Source organism: Crocodylus porosus, unplaced genomic scaffold (genome assembly GCF_001723895.1).
Source record: "Crocodylus porosus isolate Cpor-Errol unplaced genomic scaffold, CroPor_comp1, whole genome shotgun sequence".
NCBI lineage: Eukaryota > Metazoa > Chordata > Crocodylia > Crocodylidae > Crocodylus > Crocodylus porosus.
Window position 1 is genome coordinate 42,256,465 of NW_017728910.1, and position 26,541 is coordinate 42,283,005.

The 26,541-nt window shown below is 39.7% G+C and overlaps 1 protein-coding gene across 1 annotated transcript in view; it reads right to left on the reverse strand.

The window, feature by feature from the left end:
- Positions 1-16,078: 16,078 nt before the first annotated feature.
- CLSTN2 (calsyntenin 2) overlaps positions 16,079-26,541 on the reverse strand; it is a 520,261-nt gene continuing 509,798 nt past the window's right edge. The window contains exon 17 of the mRNA XM_019532561.1: positions 16,079-24,170. Coding sequence (XP_019388106.1) covers positions 24,080-24,170 — 91 coding nt within the window. The 3' untranslated portion in view covers positions 16,079-24,079. The remainder of the gene's footprint in view (positions 24,171-26,541) is intronic.

Below are 26,541 nucleotides of genomic sequence, written 5' to 3' on the forward strand. Positions count from 1 at the left end.
CCATGAATCATAGCCCAAGTTATCTCCTTCTGTACTAGGAATCCCCTTTCCAAAGAAGAAAAGATTATCTTAACAGGGTTATCAGTGAATTACAAACCACAAAGCATTAAGGAAGTAGAATGGAAAAAAGGAAAGGAAACATCAGACAAATATAACAACATCTTGTCAGCTAAGAAAAGCTAAAGATATGTATTTAATGATCCAAGAGTAATATAATTGCCATGTCAAAGACTAACAGGAATAGTTTATATTCACAATGTGCTTTCTATTCCCAAATATCAAAAATGTTTTAACTCTAATGTTTAAGAGTTAATAAATCAATATTCAAACTACATTTTACAATCAATATGCAATTAATCTACTGTTAACACAATATCATTTCTGCACAAATCATAGCAATTTAAAGCTTAGCACTATATTGTGGTGACAGGAATGGATTGTGTGCATATGAACATCCAGAACATTCCAGGGGAATTAATGTTCAAAGAATGCAGGTACCAGCACCTGACAGCTGTTTTGTCCAAGTTGCAAAGGTTTTTAAGTCCTCCATGTTCAATATCCTGCCTCTCAGAGTTCTGTATACCTGCTGCATAAGACTAGAAACAAATGACTTAAGGAAATACAGTCCAGACCCTACTGATATGGTGGGAATTTTGCCCTTCATTCCACCAGGGCCAATATTCATCCCAAACTTAAACCCTTGCTCAGGCACTCTCTCCTTGTCTCTGAACATTTGTTAACATCATTAAATTCTCTGCTAAATTTCCTCATCTTTAAAATGGTTAATTAACCTTACCTCACAGAAGAACAGTGAAAATGGCTTGGGATTAGTGGACACATTAAGAATAATGGCTCTAAGAATAATGACTAATTATTAATAATAGTGCAACACTTTTACAGGCCACACACCACTGGACTGGGCAAGCTTTCTGCTTCTACCTCTGTGGCGCTCTTGGTATCCCAGACAGGAGCCACACATGGCAGCATGGAGCCAGGAGCTCCAGCTGTGAGCTGCAGGGAGCTATGAGCCATCAGACTAGTCAGGCTCTATGCTACCACATGTGGCTCCCTACACTCCATCCAGGACTGTGCACCATTGGGAGCCACATGACTCCCTGCAGCTACTGGCACTCCAGTGGAGAGCCACATGCTATCAGGCTGAACCAGCTGTGTGCCACCATGTGCAGCTTCTGAAACTCAGCTGGAGCTGCACACCACTGGGGGACTCCGCGTGCCATGGGCCATGAGCACCCCAAGGGCCAACACAGCAATGGGGGCTGTGTGCCATGTGGTGAGTGTGGTGGCAGGCCCACATGTACAGCCCATCATACCCAAACCCACCCACAAACCCCCCACACACCCCACAACACCACACAAACCTACATCCCCCTACAAATACCCCCACAGCAGCCACACATACCCACCAAAAACCCGACACCCACCCGCACACACACCCTCCCACACACACCACATCTACAGCCCCTGAAAAACCCCACACCTACTCCACCAAGCATACCTCACACACTCCCCCACAAACAATATACATGAGAAAGACATTATTTTGAGCTATTACACAATTGACTCTATATACACTATGAAATCACACATAAATCAGGACAAAAATATTTTTTGAAATAAAATTAAAATGTTCTAGTAGATGTTTGATTTTTTAGTATACAATTCTTTTTTTATCCAGTTCCAAGATGAAAAAACCCCTCTCCCAAAAGAAATAGTTTTGGGGGCAAGGGGGGTTACTTCCAGTGGCAACAATCAGGAGTTAGGAGTGGGATTTTGAGTCCCAAGATGGTGGCCAGGGGGCGGGGCACCTGTCAAAGGGTGAAGCTACCCTTGCAGTCCTTGGCAACTCACCAAATACGTCATGAAGTAGCCCTCCAGCCAAAATAATTGACCACTGCTGATTTATCCCTACCCTTTCCATCCTAGGTTTTGACTAGCTCTCAAGCCACAAAAGAATCTGCTGTCCAATCCCGTGGCGACGTAGTTTTAAAAAAAATATTTGGTGAGGGACCTTGTTGAAAGCCTAAATATATAATGTCAACTAGATCCCCTTTGTCCGTATGCTTGTTTACAACCTTAAAGTACTCCAGCAGATTGGTGAGGCAGGATTTCCTTTACAAGAAACCGTGGTGACTCTTCCGAAGCAGATCATATTTGTCCATGTGACTCCTGATTTTATATTTTATTATAGTTTCTACCAACTTGCTATAGATGGAAGTGAGACTCACTGGTCTGTAGTTCTCAGGATCATCTCTGGAGCCCTTTTTTGAAAATGGGTGTTATGTTGACAGTTCTCTGAAATGGAGACGATTTGCAGTGATAGGTTATATCTTATTGCCACCAATTCTGCAATTTCACTTTTGAGTTCCTTATAATATTACATCAAAAGTTTGGGTTAGAACTGAAATATTTGTTTTTAAGGACAAGCCCAATTTCTCTTCCCCAGATTTCCAACCCCAGTGCACAGTCCTTCCTTCTAAAAACCCTGAATTGCCTGTCTCTGCAGGAGAAACGCTTATTTGGTCTAGATTACAAGCATCCACCTCCTTGTATGAAGGCAAGCATCCAGTCTTATTTCTTCTGAAGTATTTGATGTAGATGCAGCAAGGCACTGGTGTCTGGTCCTCAGCATCTCTAATGCTTGGCTTTGTTGAGAGGTGATGGAGTCAGGTGTCTGATGAGCTGTCTCAGTGTTGATTCCATATGTCTCCTTCATAAGCTGGAGTTCCACAAGGACACGGAGTTTACTGAAAGCACAAAGGCTCATCTATCTATCTATACATCTCTCTGTCTCTCCCTCTATACCAGGAGTAAGCAAAATACAGCCCGTGGGCCAGTTGCACCCCACCAGGCCATTCTACCCAGTCCACAGCGCCACTAAAAATTTAGAAAATTAATATTTATCTGCCCTTGGCTACTTGTCATGCATCCCTCGATGGTTTGCCAAAACTCAGTAAGTAGCCCTCCACCCAAAATAATTGCCCACCCTTCGTCTACACACACACTTCTCTTGCTCTCTCGCTTTACATACAGGTTTCCCTTGCCAACCACAGTTTCAAACATCCATGCTTAATATTCTATATAACATTTTGGCTACCATGGTATACAGTTTTGAGTAACCACAGTTTTCCTTTGCCATACAGCAGCCTGCCACCTGCCATTTCAAATCCCCTGTGCTTTTGCTAGCCACACATGGCAGTCCCATCCCCTCACACACACTCAGTCTCGCGTTGTGCTTCACACCATTAACATCCAGTCACAGGTGCTCCACATTTTTCTCCCATTTTCTTTGTGATTTTTGAATTTTTGCATAAAGTTATAATAAAGGTTTTCTAAGGTGAATAAAGAACATTAGTACCTAAATTTTAAGTGCCAAGCTGAGACATCTAATATTACAGGTTAGGTGCTTTGCACTTTCTGAACTTCAGGACAACTATAGTACTCACAATGGAAATACGTACTGAATGTTACAAGAAAGAGTCATCTCTTTATTTCATTAAAGTCCAGCAAACAAAATGACTTGCATGAACTCAAAAACTCTTGGTGCAGCATAAATGAAATTGGCATCTTTCACATTTATTTTGGCGAAGTGCCTCAGCTTTGCATTGGCATTTGGCTAAGCAGCAGAAGACCAACACTGCATCAATGTTCCATTCCACTAACTAGCTTTCACAATTATTATTCCAAATGGGATTAACATTACCTAATCAGAAAGGCTGACATTTATTTACTGCTGAAACGAAAGGAGGATCATACTATCACCACTGAATAGAAGCAATTTTTGATATACAGCCTCAGAAATCAGATAACTTCTATTAACAGTAATATCACTTCTACAGCACATCTAATCCTACTTTGTGGTTATTATGGTCTCCTGAGTACATATATACTGTTGGGAATGCAGTTGTATACTATATACAAATTTCACTTTTAGAATGGCTTCCCAAAATAATGACTGCCACCTGCAATTGCCTCTCAGATTTACAACAACATTTGAGATATTTAAATTTTGGTGTTAAAATATCTTTCATTCTTTTTTCCTTTTTTTTGTGGAGGCCTATATAGTATAAGTATACTCACTGTTCTGCCCTTATGTCACCTCCTGATCCCTTGATGGACTTAAGCATATGCCAGGAGGCTGACATCTTTCTTTTCCTTTGACTTGTTGTGGACCCGCCTTGTCTGGAAGGAAGAGACCTCAAGGTCCTAATCCAATTCCAAAGTACTATACTATGGTAGATACATCCAAGTTGATCACTGTAACAGGCTGTCTTCACAGGGCTAGTGCTGGCCACTCTCCTGTTCAGGGCTAAACCCCTGCCTCACTGTCTTGCCATGCCTTGATGAAAATAAATATGAAAAATGTTACCAAAGCAGGAGGATGCCCTTTGCTCACTCTCCTGATGACAAGGGCCTTAGTACATGCTCCAACCTCCCCTTACATGTGTCCCATGCCTCACAGATGGCATCTAAGTTCTACCCAGTATTTCTATATTCACACATCCTGTAATTTACATTGTCACATCCAGTAATTCGGTATTCTCTCATTCAGTATTCTGCATTCTCTCTTTTAGGCACCTCTGTGTCGCATCCAGTAATTCTGCACTCTCACATTCTGTATTCTCTCTTTAAGTAATTCTACCCTCTCATCAGGGTGACTCATTCCCACAGCCCCTCAGCTGGGCCACTGCAGACACCAGCCACCTCACTGGACCACTTCACTTGCTCAGCCCCCTGCTGGGCTGCTTCACTTGCTTGGGGTCTTGCACCCTATGGGGTTCAGGTTACTAATGCCATGCCTGGCCCCCTACACTGGGGTCTCTCACCTATTTGGCTCAGGTGGCTAATGCCATGCCTGGCCCCCAATACTAGGGTCTCTCACCCATTTGGCTCAGGTGGCTAACACTGAGCCTGGCCCCCTACACTGGGCTCAGGCAGCCCTGCTCTCCTCTGGTGTTGTAACTCACCTACAGGTGGGCACTGGGGTTTTCCGGCTCCCGTCCTCATCTTTCACCATGAAGGTAACTGGCCTGGCATTTCTTGGGGATTCCCCTGCCACAGGGAGTCCCACCAAGCCATCCTTCTACAGCAGGGTACAGATTTAGGTCATACCCAGGACCAGGAGCCTCCAAACCATTCCCATAGCTCCTGCCCTTACCTCCAAGGTGTTTCTGAGCAGCTGCTCAGCCAGAACTGTCACTCTGGTCTTCCCCAAAAGACTGCTGCTTTCCCCTCTGAAGGTCTGGGTTAAAATGGCGGCTACTCCACCTCCTCAGTCAATCCCAGGGCTAGCACCCACCTGCCGGCTGCTCCACTGCCAAATTCAAACCTTAAAGTGGCAGGCACACAAGTGCTGTGCCACACTCAATGCATTCTATACATTAATGTGTCTCTTAACATTAATAAAATGCGCTGACTAACTTCCTTCTGGGCATAGCTCCACTCAACTCGCTAAAGGCACAATTAGGAGACATTCAGTGCCTCTATGCAAAGATTTCTAGGTCTGAATTTCTATTGCTAACTAAATGCTCTTATTGCCCTTTTTGAATGGAATAATGATAACACTAACCATTCTAGGTCAATACGTGTTTGTCTTTCTCATATATGTACCCCCAAAAGTGCAATGATTTGTTTCTCTAATTCCACAGATGACTTTCTGAAATTTCCTTTTTGTTTTTATTGTCTAATAAATCTAATTAGCTAGTGTCCATTTTGACATTCCAGCCCATTTATCATTAAATCCACAGTGCAAAGACAGAGACAATGGTTGAGTTAGGTGCATAATATTAATGAGGTTGTACAATTTGCTGGTAAGGCTTATTCAGTCTATTATTTATATATTTCTTGAACTTTTCTAAAGGGTTATTATGCCTATTGACATGAAAGAAGGCATACGATCTACTGAAATGTTTTATTAATTCTTAAGAGTGCAATATTCAGTAAATGTGAAGGAGTTTGTTATAATGGATTTCTGTATGTCTCAGAGACCCCTCTAGATTTGGACATAATGTTTATAATGAACAATGAGATTTATGTAGCCTGGCAGCACCAATCATTTTATTCATATTAAGCATTTCCCTTGTGTACAATGATTGACTTCTCTTTGTGTATTTATTGTCTATTTGTGGAGGAAAAATGCTCTCAGTATAAAATAATGAATTTCATCATGGGGTGATCATTACTACTGCAATTACTCCCACAAGCTTTAACCCTTAGGCAACTGGCTGCCACTATCAGAGTCTGCAGCTATGTGAGCAAAGTGGGAGAATATGAGCTGCAAAGCACAGCACAAGGAATAATATGCACAAGCTAATGTCATCACAGCTACTGTTAGATTCTAGTGTAAAAACACCTTGCTCTGATGTAGTGTTTATCATCAGCTGGTCTTAAGGCACCTTAGAAAGGAGATCTGTATTATTATCTCTATTTTACAGGTGGCAAAAGCTAAGCTCTGGAAAGTGGAAGTCACTTGCCCAAGGTGACTCAGGAAGCCATTGGTAGACGCCAGAACAGAACCCAGACTTCCAAGTTACAATCCAGTGCTCTGTTCACTAGACAGCATTGCCTTCCTCGTGAACATTATAATAATTATTGTTGTTATTTTTTTGAGCTGTATTGTGGTAGCTTCTAGGAGGCTTACTCCTGAAAAAGTGCTGCTTCATGTAAAATGTTTTAAAAATATAAAAGATGGTCCCTTCTCCAAATAATTTTGGCTCAGATCTCCAAAAGTACCGAGGCATTGAATGAATATCCTAGGTGGAATTAAAGCACCTAAGTCCAACAGTGTGATTCACACAACTCCACCTAATTGCCAAAGAGGTTCTAGGTGCCTACCTTTTCACCAATAGTCTCGGATTGCTGATTTGCACGTGCCCACAACTGCAGCTATCTTGGCTAAGCTGAGCTAAAGAGTTCATGCCTAAGCATATTTTGGATTCAAAAACTTGGGGCGTGTGTAGACAAAACGGGTGCCCTAAACTGAAGTGGTTGGTTTTTAAAAACACCGCTTCAATTTAGAGTTAATTAAACCCCTACGTCATGCACATACCTGACTTACCTGCCTCTCTGGCGGTGGGGAGGGGAAGGTGAGCTACCAGCAGGTAGACTGGTTCCTGGACTGTGGGGGGGGCTGGTATTTCCCTTCATGGCAGTGGTGGGCCTCCCCCGAGGTGGCACCCTCCCACAGACGCCTGGCTCGGGCAGTCCTGGAGGCACTGGAGCCGTGGAGAGAAGCACTGGGCCCACACGCTGCTCAGGCAGACAGGAAGGCCTGGGGGGAAAAAAAAAGATCAGGCTCACCACTTTTCTTGGGCGGAGCCTGCCTTCCCGAGCTGCTGCCAGGCTGCCTGCAGGGCTTCCTGCAGAGCACCTGAGCTGCACACAGCCTCATACTTTGCTCCGCGGCTGTAGGGGCACCAACCTAAAACTCCTCGGAGGAGTTTTAGTATGCTGTGCCCCAAGTCGTTTAAGGTGCGTTATGCCACCGAATTTCCTACAGCAGCTGGAATTAATGTACAATACACTGCCGAGGCATGCAAGTACCAACACCATTAAGGCAGTACAAAAGCATTTAGCTAGTTTTAAAGTGTCATGAGCACATACCCCTCGTTTCATCTACACGCCTTCCATTGTATGAGAGATCACAGTCTGACAGACATACTGTCAACACACTTAACATACATTAGTAAAAGCAAGCTTAGTGCCAAGCACAACAGTTTTTTCTACTTGTTTAAAACCTGGGCAAAGAAGGACATCATAGTGATGATGCTTGGCCACCAGGGTACTTGCCCAGAAAGTCTGTTCTGGGTTTGAAGCTTTCCTCAGCCTCACGGAATTCAAACCTATGTCTTTTACCTCCCAATACAGTGCCCTATTTCTGGCTATGGCTAGACAGGTGTACTGTGTACTCTTGGTGCATATTTATAGTGTACAGGGGAAAATGCAAGATTCATGCAGCCAGATAGTGACAGGAAGCAAAAAGGACCATAACTTTGTAGTCCAATGTTGAGGGCTAAGTGAAAGTTGGAGAAGACCTGGGTTCAAGTCCCTGCTCCTAAGACTGCTTATGTATTTTGCACAAAAGGTCCATAGGACTAAACAACCAACAGCCTGAGGAGTAGGTACCAAAAGTCAATACCTATTCCAACCAAGTTTCCTTCAGCTGGACTACAGGGTCAAGCACCCTGTTGCTTGCTGTCAATCTTGCACAGTGAAACTCTGATCACTAGCCCTAAATAAAAGGCTTGATACATTGTAACCCCATTTCAAAAGAAATGAGTAAGCCAGTCAGTCACTCGTACTCAAAGAGATGTCTTAGATGCTCTAGAGCTAAGAGGCAGTTTCAGGCACCCAGTCTCACATAAGTTCTTTATCTCAGGGCTGTGGGTAGACAAGTAAATCAAGGAGAAAGGTGGGACTTAAGATGCACCCATCTCTTCTGTTTTTCCTGTTAAATATATATATATACACACACACACACCCCCCCCTTTACCTATACTTATACCTCTTGTTTCTATTTGACTTAGGACTTACTGTTTATGTTAGGATATTGGAACTGCAGAATCTCAGTTGCAGAACAGTAAGTAAAATTAGAAGATTAAATCAAAGTAATTTTACTTTTCTTTTTAACATATTTATCCACCAAGGCCTGGATTGTAGGCCTGTGCGAGTCGGCAGCGATCTGATCTGGCTTTGGATCTGGCCACTTCAGGTGGCTGCAATCTGATCCAGAGCTCTGGACTGGGTTTCTGCCTCGATCTGGCTGAAACGGCTCCAAAGCTTCGGAGCCACCTTGGAGATCCAGCCATAGGGTATAATGGGGAATCAATGAAATATCTATAACTTAGTTGTTTTTTGTCCAATTTGGATGAAACTTGGACGGATGGTAGCCTCTGTTGAGACCATGAAAACTGCCAAGTTTCAAGAACACTGGTGCAGGGGTTTGGGGGTAACTGCACCCCAAACTGAGGACAAGCAAAACTCATGCCATGGGTAACACTGTGTGTGTTAAGGCGCAGTGGGGTGACAGCTGCAGGGATGGCAGCCCTTGCTGTGATGCCTGCAAGCTGTCAAGGAGATTGGTGCAGGGGGGTTCTGGGGTCCTGCACCCTTAGCTGCTGACAGACAAAACTGGTGCCAAGACTGTGTCTGTCTTGGGGCAGTTGATTGTCTGTATTGATTCTTTCCTCTCCTTAGCCTGGTTTTGTAGGTACTAATTGATGCATTAAGTCATTATGTAGTAGCTAGGTCCTGTGTATTGAGCTGGTCCCTGAGTCCCTGGTACCTGAGTGAATCATGATTGATTGACTGGTAACTGGGTACACAGCAACTTAGCATCCAGGCCTGCAGCAGTGTCTTCCTTCCCCACTCCGAGCCATGGACAGTCAATCCCACAGCACCCATGGCACCAGTTTTGCATGTCCGCAGCTTGAGGGGCAGTTTCCCCTAAACCCCTGTACTGATCTTGAAACCTGGCAGACTTTGTGGCCTCTGTAAGAGCTACCAGCCCTGCAGTTTTTACCCTGCTATGTTGTAACACCTAGACGTGACATGAGTTTTGCTTTCAAGAATTTGGGGTGCTGTTCCCCCCAAAACCCTGCACTGATTATCTTGAAACTAAGTAAGTTTCATCCCCTTTTCAGAGTCTACCACTCCTGAAAATCTCATCCAAATCAGACAAAAAACAACAAAGTTATAGATATTTTATTGTTTCCCCATTATACCCTATGGCCAGATCTCTGAGACGGCTCTGAAGCGGTTTGGAGCTTCCAAAGAGCTTCGGGAAGCCTAACAAGGTCAGTGCTTTGACCCAGATGTGCTGCCTCAGACCCTGAAGCATCTGAAGCTTTTCCAAATCTAAAGCTCTGTCCGAAGCCTTGCACAGATTGTTCTGATTTTCCTAGATTTTCCAGCTACTTTGTTATAATGGCTTTATTTCAACTCCTTTCTACCCACTCTGCTTAGCAACCTAGATGTTCGCATAGCCAAAGAATTAAAATAGCCTAGGGAACAATTATATGCACAGTTCAGAGACAAAGAAGGGCACACAGGGATAGAGCAGTCAGGGTAGCACTAGAAATAAAGGCTGCCTCAGCATCCTTCCTCTTTTCCCAGTTGGGGTAATGAAAAAAACCTCATTTTCACACTAGTCATTTATCCATATGCAAAGCAAAGCCACAACTGCATGCAGCCTAAGAGATAACTTGCCAACAACTAGTGACTTCCCCAAGTGCACTGATCTTAAGAGCAGTTCTTGGGTGCCACAGGCCCTGAGTGCCACTGGATTCTGCTGCACCTGAGATAAATGGGTAGGTGCAGATGAGAGCTACCATATCTTGCCTACTGTGGGAATGGTGCTGACAAGATGATTCATCTGCCTGGCACATAAATAATCCATGCTTCACTATTAGAAGCCTCTTTGGTAAATATTCTTCATTTTTTCTAACCTTAGATGTAAATTTGTTTGGATACATGAATATGCACACACACAAAGGCAAATTAAGAATGAAGTGGTTATGCTTTTGGCATTCTCCCAAACTCTAGCCCAGTGTGCATTTCTGCCGCTTTCTACATTGTTTTCATTTATCAGTTAGCAGTAGTAATTGTGATGCTCCCACACAAGCACCTGTGAAAGACAAAAACAATTAAACCATTTTTTCTGTCACCCTCAAGCTATTTTCCAGTTGTGTGCACTCCATACGGATGCTATGACTGACTGCAGCAATGTCCTTAATTTACATGACCAACCAAACGCCTACACTGCCACCAAATAAATGAATACCCTATTTTTTCTAACACAGTCAACTGCAACAGCGTAAGTAGAGAAAGAAGTCATACACATTTGAGCCCTTCCTAAGGAAGAACTAGGCCAGAGTAATTACCTTTTTGAATGGAGTGAACTCAGAAGATTCACAATTTGGATTCTGCATCTGTCCAGCAAATTCACAGTTCCCAAGTGTTGCCACTTCTGTGCACTGGATGTAGATTTTCTGACCACTGGAGCTCTTGATTTGTGATGGCACTGTGCAGAACAATGTGATACAACACTATGATGTAAAGTACTTTGTCCAAACCCCTTGGTTTTAAGCCCATCCCCAATCACAGTGGTGCAAACTCCACTATATAAGTCGAAAATTTGGGCCTGTGATTCTTCAGGCAGTCCTGAGACCTGAATATGGGAATTTTGGGAGCTGTAAGAAGGATAACCAATATGAAATAAGATCAAGTTTTTAGCTCTCCTAATTTATCCATTTTATCTAATACTGTTTTGCCTTTACCATCTGTAGAAGAGTAAACTGTTTTGGGCAAGGACCATTTCTCTAATTATATCTTCACACTGTCTCATGTAATGGGGACCTACCTTTTATGCAATACCATGATACAAAAATTAGATAGTCATAAGTGAAGTCCTGAAGAATAATGCACTGCATTGAAAGCTTGTCTAATTCTATCCCAACCAAGCAGATGGTCCAACAAAAGATATTACCCACAAACATTTTGGCCCCTAAGAATAAATGACATGTTCACAGAAAAACAAAACTCATTTGGGGTTTCAAAATATCAACCAACTCTCTTCTTTGCCTTCCCTACTATTCCTGTTCTTACTATTTCTTTTCTTCTGTTTTCTCCCTTAATTTCTTTCATTTTCTATTTCATGTTTGCAGATGGAACTGAGAAGAGCACTTGCTTGAAACATTATGAGTCTGTCCTGAGAGCTCTCCAGTTGCCAAACAATCAGAGTTCATTAAGTTTTGTCTTAGAATTTGAAAAACAATGTTTGATTTTACATGTCATCTCATGTATCAGCATCTCCACACTTCAGAAACGGAGAACAAGCTTTAGTTAAATGGGGAATGTGGAATGAACTTAAGTTAAGGTGCCCCTACTGCCATTTAGAAGCATAGGGATGTTGCTACATGAGACGTGGATGCTAGCTGGAGCACGCTAATAAGCATGCTCCAGTAGACTCAATTAATCTAGTCTGCTCCAATGCACTGTAATTATAGCACATTGAATCAGCCTCCTGGCACATCTATAGGCACCCAAAAGTGTTTCTTTGAAGTGGACCAAGATTTTACTTTTCAAAGAACTGCCAAGAGTCAGGAAGGAAACTACCGATTTTGCTAACACAGTACCTGCAAATACAGTAACTGTTAAATAACAATCAAAATGATGAATGGAAATAATTTTTAAATTGATTATGTTGAGATGTATGCTGTCTTTTGCATGGATGCGTTGAAACACTTATTAGATACTTTATCCTTGCTTATTCCAATGATCTCAAACTTTTGCAACATATTATGGCATCACATAACTTTTATTATGAAACAATATGATTTCTTTTAATCAGTAAAGAAAAATAATTTTGGAAGATTTTCAAAATCACTCAGTAGTCAACTCTGTGTGAAGGGAGTGTATATACTTAGACCAAAGGTTTTGATAATCCCCTCCTGAAGCACTTATATCAATGTAAAGTGTTGATAATAAAAATGACATATGGAGAATGTATTTAAGTCATTGCTTAGTTCGCCATATATGTTGTAGCACACAAGAATGCCAAGAGTTAATGGTTACTATGGGAAGGAATGGGGTTCAATAGATTAATTTTTTTTGCACTAATGAAAAAGGTGTATAAACAGATTGCTTTCAAGGGAGAGTGGAGGGAAAAGGAAGGAAGGAATTGTTCTCTAAGGGGATGATGATAATTAGTTTTTTAAAAAGAGTTTTTCCTATTAAGAAAACAGGCCTTGGAGCTATGCAAACTTGCTATGTCCTAAGCTGGCTCAGTGATTTAGTCAGCACAGCTACTGCTAAGCAATATCCTTGACACTCCATATGCTTTATATTAAAAAATGAAAATGATTAGGTTTAATCATATGGTATACTGAAGGGAATAAAATTTTAGGAATGCAGAGAGAATAAAATTTACTCACCCCCTCTCTGCTTTTCCTGAGGTAATGAAGATAAATGAGTAACTACAGCCAGATCAAGGCTTTATAGGGGCTTATGTGAATGAGAATATGTATGACCTATCATAGTTTGTCCACTGTAATACTGCCCCCTCACCTCAGTTGTTAACTAAAAGACCTAGGCCAATAGCTAATGAAGATCCATTGACTTCTATAAAGTGGCCCTGGTACCACTAGATGCCTCCACATTCATTCAGCTCAGTTTTCTTCATCAATTTATTTATTGCCTATCTGTCACAACCCTAAATTGTGGGATCACTGCTAATCAATGACCAGAAGTAGAAGCTCAAATATAAATTAAGTGGATCAGCAGAAAAACAGAGGAAATAATTATCACAGACAAGATGGCTATATTACTATTGACACCATACCTGAAAAAAGATGCCTTGTATCCCAGAACGAGTGGAGTCTTTGATGGTCCTCAATACAATCTTGAGATTGGTGCTGCTGGTGACAGTGTTTAGTCTAAATTTTATTAAAAGTGTGGTGTGACAGGCTCATGCCCTGCACCCTTGGTGACATCACACCTGACCCGCTAACTCACCAAGACTTGATGTTCCAAGATGATCCTATACTCACCTAGAGATTCTCTATGAGCCAGATGTGACTATACGTGTATCTTCAGGGGGCTTTTCCTTCCCTACATCCCACCCCTTTCCACTTAGTGTTATTGCCATCAGTCGGGACATTGGAAGCATTTGCCACGTGGGCTAGTGCCTGATGTTAAGCTGTAGTTTGGATCTTTATGGGGTCCAGCTCCTGCTCGGATTAATGTAGGAATGTAAAAGAATGACAACTAAGCAGATGAGATAAATTCAAAATGGCTCAACTTGGTGGACAGGAAGGGCACTGGTGCCTTGTTGCCCTGAGCTTCTTCCCCCTTTTTGGGGTGCGAGTTACTTGGGCCTTATAACCCTCTCATCTTCTTATTGGGCACCTTGGGTAGGTGCCCTCTCTGAGCAGGCCCTTCCCAGGTTGGCACCAGGCTAAATCTGGCTTCGCTTCAGGGTAGTCATTCCTGTGCCCCCATGAGGCCTGTGCTCCCTACCAGCCACTTGCTGGTGAGTCCCTGGGCTGTGGGTGTCACAGGTGGACCTGTGCAGTTTGGGCAATGCTTTGAGGAGCTTTTTACTGGCTTTCCCCTGTGCATAGCCCCTAAGTACTTGTAGCTGGTTCTGCTAGGATAAGGTCCTCAGGCAGGTGTCTTTAGCACATGTTCCGCCCCTGCTGCACTGCGAGTAGCACCCAGCTTGGTGCTCTCTGCCAAGAGGCCTGCTGGTAGTGTTTGTGCAGTGCTCCCAGTGGGCACTGTACTCACTGTGGCTCCATGAGTTTCCTCTGGACAAGAAGCAGCTGGCTCCTCCACTGCCATATGGGACATGGCTGGCTGTCTAGCCCCCGTGGGGCACTCAGTCCATGCTTCCTTTGCTTCCCCAGCAGCAGGGAGAGCCTTCCATGTTTTGGCAGAAGAATGGCTGAACCCATTTCTTGTCTCTCAGTTGTTATTCTCCTTTGCCCCCAACTCTGGCACCCTCTTGGCCCATTACCCTGCAGCTCCAGGACAACTGAGAGTACACTTCCAGCCAGCACACTGCTAACTCAGCCACGTGGGCTCTGTGGGTTCGTACTGCCATGGGCAGGTGATTCAGGCCAGGGTCTGTCACATGCAGATATGGTCCTTAATGGTCCCTTGAAAATTGGAAGCCATTTCTCAGATATATATTTTTTCTTTCTTTTACACATAAAAGCCTAAATAATAATAGATTAATACAACGATCAAAATTATATCCTTGAATGGCTGAGGCAATTTGCTCAAAATGATTTTTAAAATATTTTCACTATTTAATCCTGGAATTTGGAAAATAGAGTAGGCAGAAAGCAGCATTCTACAGAACCACTGGGTATATTCATTTGTAAGTGTTATAGCAGCTCATAAGCTCATGTAATCAGATAATTTTACATACCTCATACACTCTACCTATATTTGGCCAAACTTATCTTTTTTGTACATTATAGATTCATATAAAATTAAATTTTCAATTTTATCCAAATGACTTTCTACTCATTACTTGCTAGCCACCTTGTACATGTGATTTCTGATTAATCTTTTATAAAGAATGTGTCTTATTACCTTTGTCAGTCTCGTATCTACTGTGTAGTTTCCTGTCTTTCATAATGAAAAATGAAATTCAAAATCTTTCAGTCAATGTACTCATCAGGACTGTTGTGTGAAATCTTTCACAATTTAATGTTGCCGTGCAAGTATACTCAGGTGCCCAACAGAACCTGACAAAGGATTTGTACTGACTGATAGTTCTATAGTGTACAGCTTAATTAACTATATGCCTATGTCTCATAAACAGGCAGTTACCCCTAGAAACTTTATGAAAGAAACAGTCAAGAAATACCATGCAAAATCAATAAAGGTGATGAGTAAAAATGGCAAAAATGGCTTAGGCACTTAGGAAGGTATGGTCTATTGACTTTCAATGAAACTTCTGAAATGAGGCTCAGGCACTTTTGAAGGAACTGATGTAAACTGAATCTCAAACTGCTGATGTTTGACACAAACTCTAAGTTATTAAATGCTGTTTAAAAATATACAGAATTTTACTATATTCTTACTTCATTTTTTTTTCTTATGTGGTCTCAGCCCTACAATTCATAGGAAAAAAATTAAAATATACAATGCATTAAATGGATGATTCAAATCCCACTGAAGTGCCAATTTAGCAAACTATGTAATATACTTAATTTTAAGCAAGTGCAGAAATTCTTTGCCAAATCAGGCAAAGCAAACACACATGCACTTTGACTTTAGTATTCAAATAACTACAATATGGCCAGATCTACTGTAACCAGTTACCTGTCAAGAGGCCCTTTTTATCCCTATCCTATCAATCTTGATCCTCCCTAAATGTAAGAGAAGTGTTCTAGCCAATATTTCCACTGGAGGCCATCTTTCCACAAGAACCATCTAAATTCTCACCTTTGCCTTCAGAGTTGTTGGTAGTTCTCTAAAGAGTGCTACTGCTTGGGCAATGAGATGCTCCAAATAATTACTTGATGAAATAAAGACCACAGAACATATATTTTATGTGAAATTCTAAAATCATATTTATTGGCCAATTCACAGAAAGTGCCATAGTGACCACAAAAATGAATCTGTTTTTATACACGTACAGGCCAAGTTTTAAAATAACAGGTCTATTTTCAATATGCATTTAACAAATCATTTGGGAAATGCCAGGATATTAACAATCTCATATTCAGAAATGATTGTTTAAAGTGAGTTGGTTTCTATGCATTATACCACAAAGTCATGGGGAAAAAAATAACGTATTCCCACTACATATAAAGTTAATTTTCAATGCAGTTTACCATGTGTCATTTTTTAACTGTACATTTTGTTAAATAAAAGATTTTTTAAAAAAATCAGTAAGCATATTTTAGTCAATGCTCAAAAATCATTCTCAGTTCATACTCATTTTTAATTGCATATTCATATAACTCATCATCCTGCATAAATTGTATGTATCCACTCTTCCATAAATGCGTTTAGCACTTGCAACAAGACATTTTAAGATATGGTCTATGATTGTTTCACATGTACAATAACATAGTTAATATAATTCGTATTTCTCCAAGGCTGAAGATACTGTTTCTTTGAGACATTAAAAAGCTCACAACAACCTTTGTATGCATTTGACTCATTTGTATCCCATCTTATATATTTTGTATTGTCAACAAAAGCAGTCCTGATTACACAGAAAAACTCTCTACCGCTCAGCAACCTTCCGAAAATAAGAAAAAAATAATGCTACCAGCTAGAATTATTGCTCATCAGCAAGAACAAAATGGAAGAAAATTTTGTCAATTAAAATTTGTATGTGAAAAGTATGCCAGATTACATAATGTTGGAATATGCACCAAGATAAAGCATCATTTTACTATCAAGTTACTATGAAATTCGATAAAATTGAACTGCTCCAGCCAATTAAAGCAAAAGGATGTTATGCCCAAAACTGTATGGTTATTTTTCAGTTGTGCAAAGCCTTACACTGTGATTGGCTGCAGGAGGATTTGTTTCAGAAGAGAAAATTGATCCAATTAACACTGATGCCTGAATTTCTGATATTTGATCTACCTCTGCAGCCCATACTTCTTGCTTTCTTACCATCTTGCTCTTTTTTACCTCTTTACATTACCACAGAACGTTTAAGCTCCCTTATACCTAATAAACATAATCCTTTAAAATCTATTAAACTGCATTTGTGGTTGCGGGGGAGAGGGAGGTTGTTTCAGGACAAGTTTAGGTGTTGAAATAGGAAACTGATATATTCCTGTGAATTTCTTCTTATGATTTGTTGCTGTTTTCTGGCTAGCTCTAGGGATGGCAATTTTTTTGGCTACATGACCTAGCAGTAGCAAGTAATAGCATGAGACATGCAGTATCCAGTTGAGGGTTATAGCTTTCCAGCAAGGCAACCATGTTTAGATCATGCCTGTTCCACACATACATGTCCTGGGAAGGGAGCAAATGTACAGTAACCTCATAAACATCAGAAGCTCCTCTGCTTCACTGGGCCCCTCACAACAGCAATTGGAGCTCCCAGGTACATACTGGTACATGCCTTCATAGGTAGCTGCCAGCTACCAGAGTAATAGTTCCAGCTTTTCAAAACATGCTTGGAAGTGGGGATACAGGAATTCCTATTCTGTCTGAGCATAGGCACTACAGTTCCTAAGCCTTGCTCTTAAGTGGGCCATACAATATTGAGCCAGCAGGGGAGTTTTCTTTTGCCTTGCTGCCTCCACTATGCACCTGTGTAACGAAGAGGCAAACTCCAGCTCCCTGGTGTAACCTGCCAAATGATGATCCCAAGTCAGAGAACAGGAATTTGCATGCTGTATGTTTGAAAAATAACCACATTTTGGTACAAAATCATCTTGCCAATCAGCATGCAGGTAACTGCAGCACAGAAATATGGGCCAGTTACAGAACCCCAGAACTCTGAGGGTGCATCCAGACAAGTGTGGTCACATGGTATGTGGCACCGCAAACACATTTGCAATGCTACATACCTCACAGTCTGGTGATCACCACACTGAAAGGGTGTGCTGCCCATGTGTGTGCTGCTTTTTTTTTCCATGTTTTTTTTTTTTACTCCTGGATACCCTTGTAACAAGGTGTGCTGCTGCTACTTGTCCCCAGGGAAGCAAACGTGAGCTTGTCTGGACATGCCCTGAGCGACTGACACTGTTCCATTTTACCAGAGTATGCAAAATCAGAGATCTCAAGTAATTATCTATGTGGTCAAGCACATTTAGCCAATCAGATCACAGAAATAGCTAAATGTACTAGCAACTCTTAATAATAACCATGTGACACTAATGATGACTTTTGACAGTATTGTTCAAAGAGGAGGGGTATTCTTTCATTCTTTTTATAATTTTAGGAACTTAATAAGATATTTATGCACACAAGAAGTGTCTCTTTTATATTAAGAGTATCAACTTCATTTAAGTAATGAAATACTAGTTACTTAATGTCCTGGCCGCTTGAACTCCAGTGTTAAAAACCAACTGATATGAAGAGGGACACTGTCATGTTTATATTTGGACATACATGTGGTGGCATGTGGTATCTGTAGGATACTACCAAGATAGCTTAAATTAGCTCCATTATAGATTTCGTATTTGTTTCATCTTTGAGATCCTACACAATAGCACATAGCACTTTGAGAGAGTGAATTGACCATGACTAATAAAGGGAAATACTACTTCTTGTAGGTTGTGGGGAAGAGAGAACTTCATGAAGACAACAACACAAACGATCTAGGGTTTAGAGAGGATGATGTAGGGGCCGAGGATATAGGAACTAAGTATGGCTCGTCTAATAAATGACAAATGGGTATAACTGAATAACGGTCTACAAATATTCAAAGGGCATAGCTAGGAAGAGGAATTATTTAGCTTAGTGAAAAAGTGTGTAATACTTTAACTAGGAGAAATGAGATGAAATTAAGAAAAGGAACATTTAAACTGAATTTCAGGAAAAAGTCTTCTAATGACAAATTCTATTAGACTCTGGAATAGTCACCCAAGGGAAGCAGTGGAAGCCCCAGGCTTAGAAACACTTAACTAGACTGGGAGCAGGCCGTGGGGAGGGGAAGCACAAGAAAATATATTATAAGGAATCCTAAAGAGTTAGTGTGATAGACTAGCTGAACTAATTTTTTACCATTCTTTAATTTCTATTATTAGGATTTGATGAGATAATATATGTTCTAAGAACAATATTTAAACATTTTGGTAATTCATTCTCTTACAATTTGGTGTCTCATAGCTGGGAAACACATATTATCAAAAATCACTTGACTTCAGTGTCTTTTTTACTCTCAAAAGCAATGAATGACTTCTGACCCATGCCTTTTATCATCACCGTTCTTACCTTCTGAACTGTAGTACTGCCAATTAACCACTAACGGATATTTACTCGGATTCTGGTGGTGCAGTACATATAATACAGCCTGTGTATTTAAAACTTTTTTTCAAAGCTCCATTCATTTTTTATGCTTAGCTTGAGATATTTTTGTGAAACAAAATATCTTCAACTTCCACCTTCTACTGGATTTGTGTGTGATCAACATACCTGAAACTGTACCACCTCTGGAGCATTTTCAAAATTGCAGCACCCAAAAAATTAGAGGAAACTTGAACATCTGGACTTTTGCAACAACCTAAAACCTGTTTCATATAGCAGTTAAGAAATCTGTAGTAATAAATGCAATCTTTATCAAGCATACCTTATTCTTTAGTTATCAAATGAATTTGGTTTGCATAGCTTTGAAATGTCTTAACACAGTTCTAAATGCTGAAATGTCTTTGCATCTTCCCTCAAATTAAAATACCCAGTGACTCTGTTATTACATTGTGTGAATACCTACAGAATTTGTATTCATACAAATCAGTGCAGACCTACCCTGCCTATAAAACATTCCCTACATAAGACAGGAACAGTGCATAAACATTTGTCATGGTTCTTTTGCCTTCCTGTCTCTGCTGCAGATGCTATAACTAATGTACCAACTCAGCCACTGGCAGCAGCAACCCAAGCTAAATCACTCACAATTTTATTTCATTACCACAACAACTACCTCCAAGCTGTAAAAGATTAAATATTAAGCAGAAATACATATTGTCATCTCAGAACATCTTTAATTTTAACATTCAGCTTCCTTTCTAAAATTGCTAATTGCAGATACCTGTTAGTCCAGAAGTAACTAGGTTTGTTCCCTTTTCTGAGTCATACGCTGTGACTTTGAGTGAAACCTCAGTTTTTCTCATCGTGTTAGCAGCATGAAAAATTAACCCTCTGAATTTCTATCCAGCATTCATTACTATTATTTTGCTTTACCTTACCTCTTGCCGTTACCTAACTATTCATCCCATTTCCCCACTGCCCAACTCATATTAATCTATTCTCTTTCCATCTTCCAACAAAGGTTGCGTAGCCAAAATATCAATGTTAATCTTTCCCAGTACTGCAGAGTCTTTGCACCCTAGTGCAAATAACGTAACCATTTTTGCTGCAAATTGGAGACTTCACTCTATTGATAAACATAATCACAGTGATCTTAATAACCTTTGTTCAACTGAGCTGATTGTTAATAGCTTGAGGGAACTGAGACCAGAATTACGTCAACAAGATTAAAATAGAATTAAATCATGAAAAACTCAACAAAATTTCTACTAAAGGCTAGATTTTCAAAGAGACATAAAATGGGGAGGTATCCAACTCTGAAAAAGTTAGGTGTCTTTGAAAATCCTACCTGCTATCAGGATTTTTTATGAGGCCTCTGTTAAGAAACAGAGAGGGCAACACAAGGATCCTTCATCCTATTAGAGTAGCAAAGTCTTGAATTGGTGTCCTATGTAAGCTGTAATGTTATATGGTCTTGAGTATCCTATACTATAGGATATACTAGAGATTGGAGCAAGGAATAACTACAGCCAGAGGTTGATAGCCTGTCATGTCTAAAGGAGATAATGGATGCATAGGGAAAAACAAGCCAGGTATACTTCATTTTCCCAGGAGGAATTGGCAGCTTCCATTCTCTTGGAGGGCCATTTATACCAATGCAAAGTGAGACAGACTGGATTCTATCAAAGCATAACTATACTAGTTTACATACATTTTGCATTGCTAGAAATGACTGAAGTGAGTACAGAGCCAAGAAAATCATGCCTTGGATCCCCTGGGAATAGCACACTTTACTCAGGACTGTAGTTTCATAAGTGGCTAAATATGAAGGGACACAGAGTGATCATTACTTGCCACAAAAAAAGAGAAAGAAAAACAAAAAAAACCTCATCTCAACCTTTTAAGGCAGCAACAAAAAATCCTTTTATATGATGCTCTCATTTTTCCTTACAGGATCAATATGAGCTTTTAGCATTGTCAAGGTTCTTTTTCTATTCATTAGTATTTTTGAAGTGCATTTCATCTTGTTAAATATCATTTGCAGAAAATCCGATTAAAATGGACAAGAGAGGAGCCTAAGGGCTTGATTCTTTAAAATGTTTTTCCTTGTCTTTGGCAGAATTTGTGTGCATCTTGCCTAGCAAAACCCATTGTCTTTCTTTAATCACAGAACATACTGAATTGCAAAATTGCTCTTCTGTTCCCTTCCCTTTTGACTAGCACACACATTCCAGCACTATGTGGTAAATGGACTCCTTATCTCTACTGAGGGCAAATGGAAGTTAGGGTATTGAAGTTTTTTTCTTAATTCTTTTCTGCATGTACACTGACTACCGAAGTCTGGCTATGTTGAATCTGTCAGGGTTTTGGTTACTCCTCAGAGAACATTTTTTTCAAAAGAGTTATATTTCCCCATAAGCAACAGTTAATAAAACAATAGTCCTGTTTCTTTATTGTACACACTTTGGGGCAAAGACTTCATTCATTATCTTCATTAACAGAGTTCCCTAAGGTGGACGTCACTATTCTTGTCCCTGTTTGTCAGACGAGGAAACAAAGGTAATAACTAAGCTCTCACTGGGACTATTCCAACACCTACTAAAATCAAGAATTTTTTTTCAGGAGATACTGGATCAGATCCAAGGACAAACCATCCTTTTAGTCACCATGAGTGGCATTATGAATTCACAGAACCCCAGGGAATGCTGACAAATGTGTAGAATCCCCTTTACATCACTGGACCTTCAAATATGGTGTCTTTTCTGTTAGTATTTCTTGTGATACTTTTTGCCCTTAATGATACTCAAGCCTTTGTGAAATGAACAAGGATGTTTTAAAACAATGCAGTCTTTTTTTAGCAAAGATATTTCTTAGGTTTGACGTGGCTTACCCAATATTTATTTTAATTTGCTTTAAATTTGGTGATTAACTCTCAGACACTGGTGGATAGTCTTTTTTGCCTTGTTTACCCAGAGAAAAGAGGGCCATTTTTCCAGCTAATATTGTCTAAAAAGGAAGGCTAAATCAGTCAAAGTACTCTCAACTAATGCCTTTATAATGGGCTTCTATTTCCTTTATTAAAAATATTAGAATAATCTAGAGCAATGGTCACAACACTACTCTGCCTGATAAGGGAATCCCTGGCTGGCATTACACTTTTACCCTCTCAGACCATGTAGAAATAATTTCCACAGACCCCCATTGGCTTCCTATTTGTTTTTTCAATGTAGATTCAAAATGGGGATCCTGGCTAGCAAAGTTCACTGTCATTTAGACACAGGTAGTACAGCCAAGGTTAGTGGGGGCAATTCTGCTGTCAAGCTGAGGGCTAGAAGGGAGCTGGTTCTCTGTGAAAGACTGCTTCCCCTACAATTCATACCCAGTGAGACCAGCAAAGCCAAAATCTGCTGTCACTAAGGGCTTAGTGTAAGTTATTTTACCTGCCCTATGCCTTAGCTGAGAAAGGCATGAATGTTAGGCTGTTACATAGTTTTGGGAAAAGTGAGATTGTTGATATTGGTAAAAGCATTAGGTATGTTACATTAAAATAACATAGAGCTGTAATGGGATAGTAATGGGATAGACATTTAAAATTCACAAAGAAATACGATACATTTTGTAGTATTTTTAAAGGCTCCCACTCTTACAACATCAATTATTTCTTGCTCCTCTCCTAATTTGCCCTGCAGTTGACAGAGAGTAAGCAACCTCCTTCACACAGATGGTTGAGAATTTACAACCAAGGGTGCATCAATCTTATGTTTGTCATCAGCCTGAATCTCCTTAGGATACAGAACTAAACAAATGAACCAGCTTGATGTGTGTTTCCAAGTGCATGTCCATGAACTACCAGGAGTAACAGAAAGAGAATTTTTTGTATATAAAAATCACTAAATCTTACTTGAATCACTGTGTTTACTCATTGGGCTGACAGTTGCAAAGATCCAATTACCACATAACTTCACCCACAAAACTAATGTGTTAGCAAACACCAAAATGTCACCTATCAGATAGGGAATGAATGTCCAGCTGCATTTAAAGTATTAGTCTAAGTATTAAGACACCTGTCTTTCCTGTAGAACAGCTCCCTAGCTATTGCTACCACCTGACTGCTTTGTTCTTGAGAGGGAACGGAGAAATAGTGTACAAAACATTACAGGAAAAATATACTCCATAAATGTGAAGCAAATATAGTGAAAGAAATTAGGATATTAATCATGTGTTAGACATCAAGATTTTCAGCACTTGATTCCTTTCCCTCAAGCTACATTACTGGAAATAGGTTACATGAAAATTAAATTATGCTACAAGTTTTATATTGTCATTTTCAATAAACATATAACAACTGGCAGAGATTTACTTAATCTAATCAGCATCTATGCACTGTCAGAGAAAGGATGGTGTTCCTAGTGATTACAAAGACCTGAACAAGCTATATTTCTTCTATCTCCAGACAATCAAATGTTTCTTACACGTTCTTAATTTCTGTAGTATATTGTATACAACCCAGATACCATTATCTGTTTGAATTAATGATTATTCCAAAACAATATCACCATCCCATTTTAGAGAATAGTAAGATTTAACAAACCCTAGCAGTCTATTTCTAATTTGAACTGGTGTCAGTCGGTGCAGTATATCTTGATATTGATTTCAACAGCCTCGTGCCTTTAGAATCACTTGTAGAGATATAATACCTGTGATAGGGGTGGAAGTGAAAAAGAAATCTGAGCTCATGATCACAAAAAACAAATTAAACAGTGATATTAGTTCAGATAACACATTGCACCACTGGACTGAATTTGCAATTCTAGGTTTTGCAGCTTTTTCCAGCCTTGTGCCCACCTCTGATTTTCAAGATTTAAAATGTATAAAATCTATTTTATTTATCTTAATGTATTGTAATGTCTTAGAAACTGCAGAATCTACGTGTCATAAGGAGGTCTCTCTTTTGCTATTTTTGTATCATTACTAGGCCCAATCCTGAAGTCCTTAAGAAGGCAGATTCCTCATTTTATTTAACAGTAGCAGTGGACGAGGTAGGTGAGGATGGATTACAAAACTGGGTCCATTTTGAAACTTGCTACTCCAAAATAAGGACGTTTTTCTGCCTGGCTGGCCCAGCCCTGACTCAGGAATAAAAGGAAGCATTACGCCTCAGAAAGCCAAATTGCTCAGAAGAGTACAGATAACTGTACTGCCCTTTTACAAGGCTGCAATGTGCACTGTTCCTCATCTGGTAGCGAACTCCACTAACAGGTACAGAGTAGAGTGGCTGGCATGATACAGCTTCTCAAGAACAAAGTCTACACTTATAATGTCTCCTAATTAGAGATGGAGTGGTTGGAAAGCACTTGCACATTTTATTATCTCATATGACAAACAATATTAACACCAGCCACATGACCAAAGGATAAACTTGATCTGCAGAAGCATACTTAGAATTTTAAGGAAGAGAAACCTAGAGAGCCCTTATTAAAAATGATTATAGAGCATTTTCAGTAAGCAGCCAATAGACTTGCAGTCTGTTCTAGAGCTGGTTACAATATTGTCAGATAAACATTTTTTCATGAACACAAAAAATTGGACAAAAATATATTTTTCCATTTTAAAGAAACAAAAAATTGGAAAACGAAAGCTAAAAAATGAGTTGTAAAAGTGATCTAATTTTGGTAAACATCTTCTGTTTTTATAAAAAAATAATCTGGCTTTGATTTTAGAAAACTCATCTTTTTATTGAAACTGATTTTGAAAACTTTTTTTCATTTTTTGGTTTTTCATTGAAAAACTAAATATTTTCATGGGAAATTTAAGAAAATTCCTGCAAAAACCTCTGGTATTTTTAACCAATTCTAGATTGTTGCCATTACTAAAGAATACCATAAGCCTTTTTGTTTCTGTATAGAAACAGCCAATCCTCATTGACATTTCATAAAAAACAACGCTTTTGATCAAATGGATGGAAAACACTGCATAACCTACTGAGATGAGCAACCATAAAATAATCATAACGATGACAAAAACAGAAATAATGAAGGAGGAAATATTCCTTAAATTAGACATATTTACAGTATAGAATAAAAAATTACTTATATTTGCTCCTTTTGTAATGTACCAGCACAACCTGAACAGATTTGCTTCCAGTAACAAAAATATAAATATTTAATCACTGTGTTCAAATACACCTATCAAGCTGTGAATAAGTTAAAAATAATACTTTAATACTAAAATACTATTAATAAGCCTGGGAGTAAGTTGCTGTTTTCAAACACTACAAGAACACACACAAGAACAAAAAAGAAAAAGGGAACATTTCCTGGTAGAGAGAGACATATATGTGAAAAGGGATTAAGATTTAAATGTTCAATCCAGTTTTATTTTTTTAATGGGTTTTTAAATCTCTGATTTTTACTTTCTGTCTGCAGAGAAAGACTTGCTTAGATACGTGCTGAAAATAACCACAAATTAAGGGCCTACTTTATACTACTAATGGGGGAAAAAAGGATTATGCTTTTCACTAGATTTTCTTTCATCTTACACTGGAGGAAAATGTGCAAAATATATCTCTTAATAACTAGTTGTGATACACAGTCTATAATTACAAACAGTGTGTGGACCAAAGTAGGCTTTTGATTAGTTACGAGTCTAAGAAAAGACAACCCAGGCATGAGCTTGCAATATTTAAGGCCCTCAAGTAACTTTTACCACTTCAGTCTTTATTCTGCAGACATGTATTTAACTACTCATATGAGAAGTTTTACTAAGATAAATGGGTCACCACACAAGTAAAGCTCCTAAGGCGGAGCTCCTCCTCCTCCTCCTATGTGTGTAGGTGAGAGATTAAATGGGGTGGTTCACCATTGAAAAACAAATTGATAGAATTTTAATTTACTTCCTAAGTCATTAATGTTTATCAATCAATTGAACGACACTAGCATCTTCTTCTAAAACCATATGGTAGAAAGTTGACTACCTTCGATTCTCATTATTGAAAACCATGGGAGCTGGGCTTTGAGAAACAGACAAAATATGGGGGTTGAGAACACTGAAAGTTGCTCAGATAAGCCC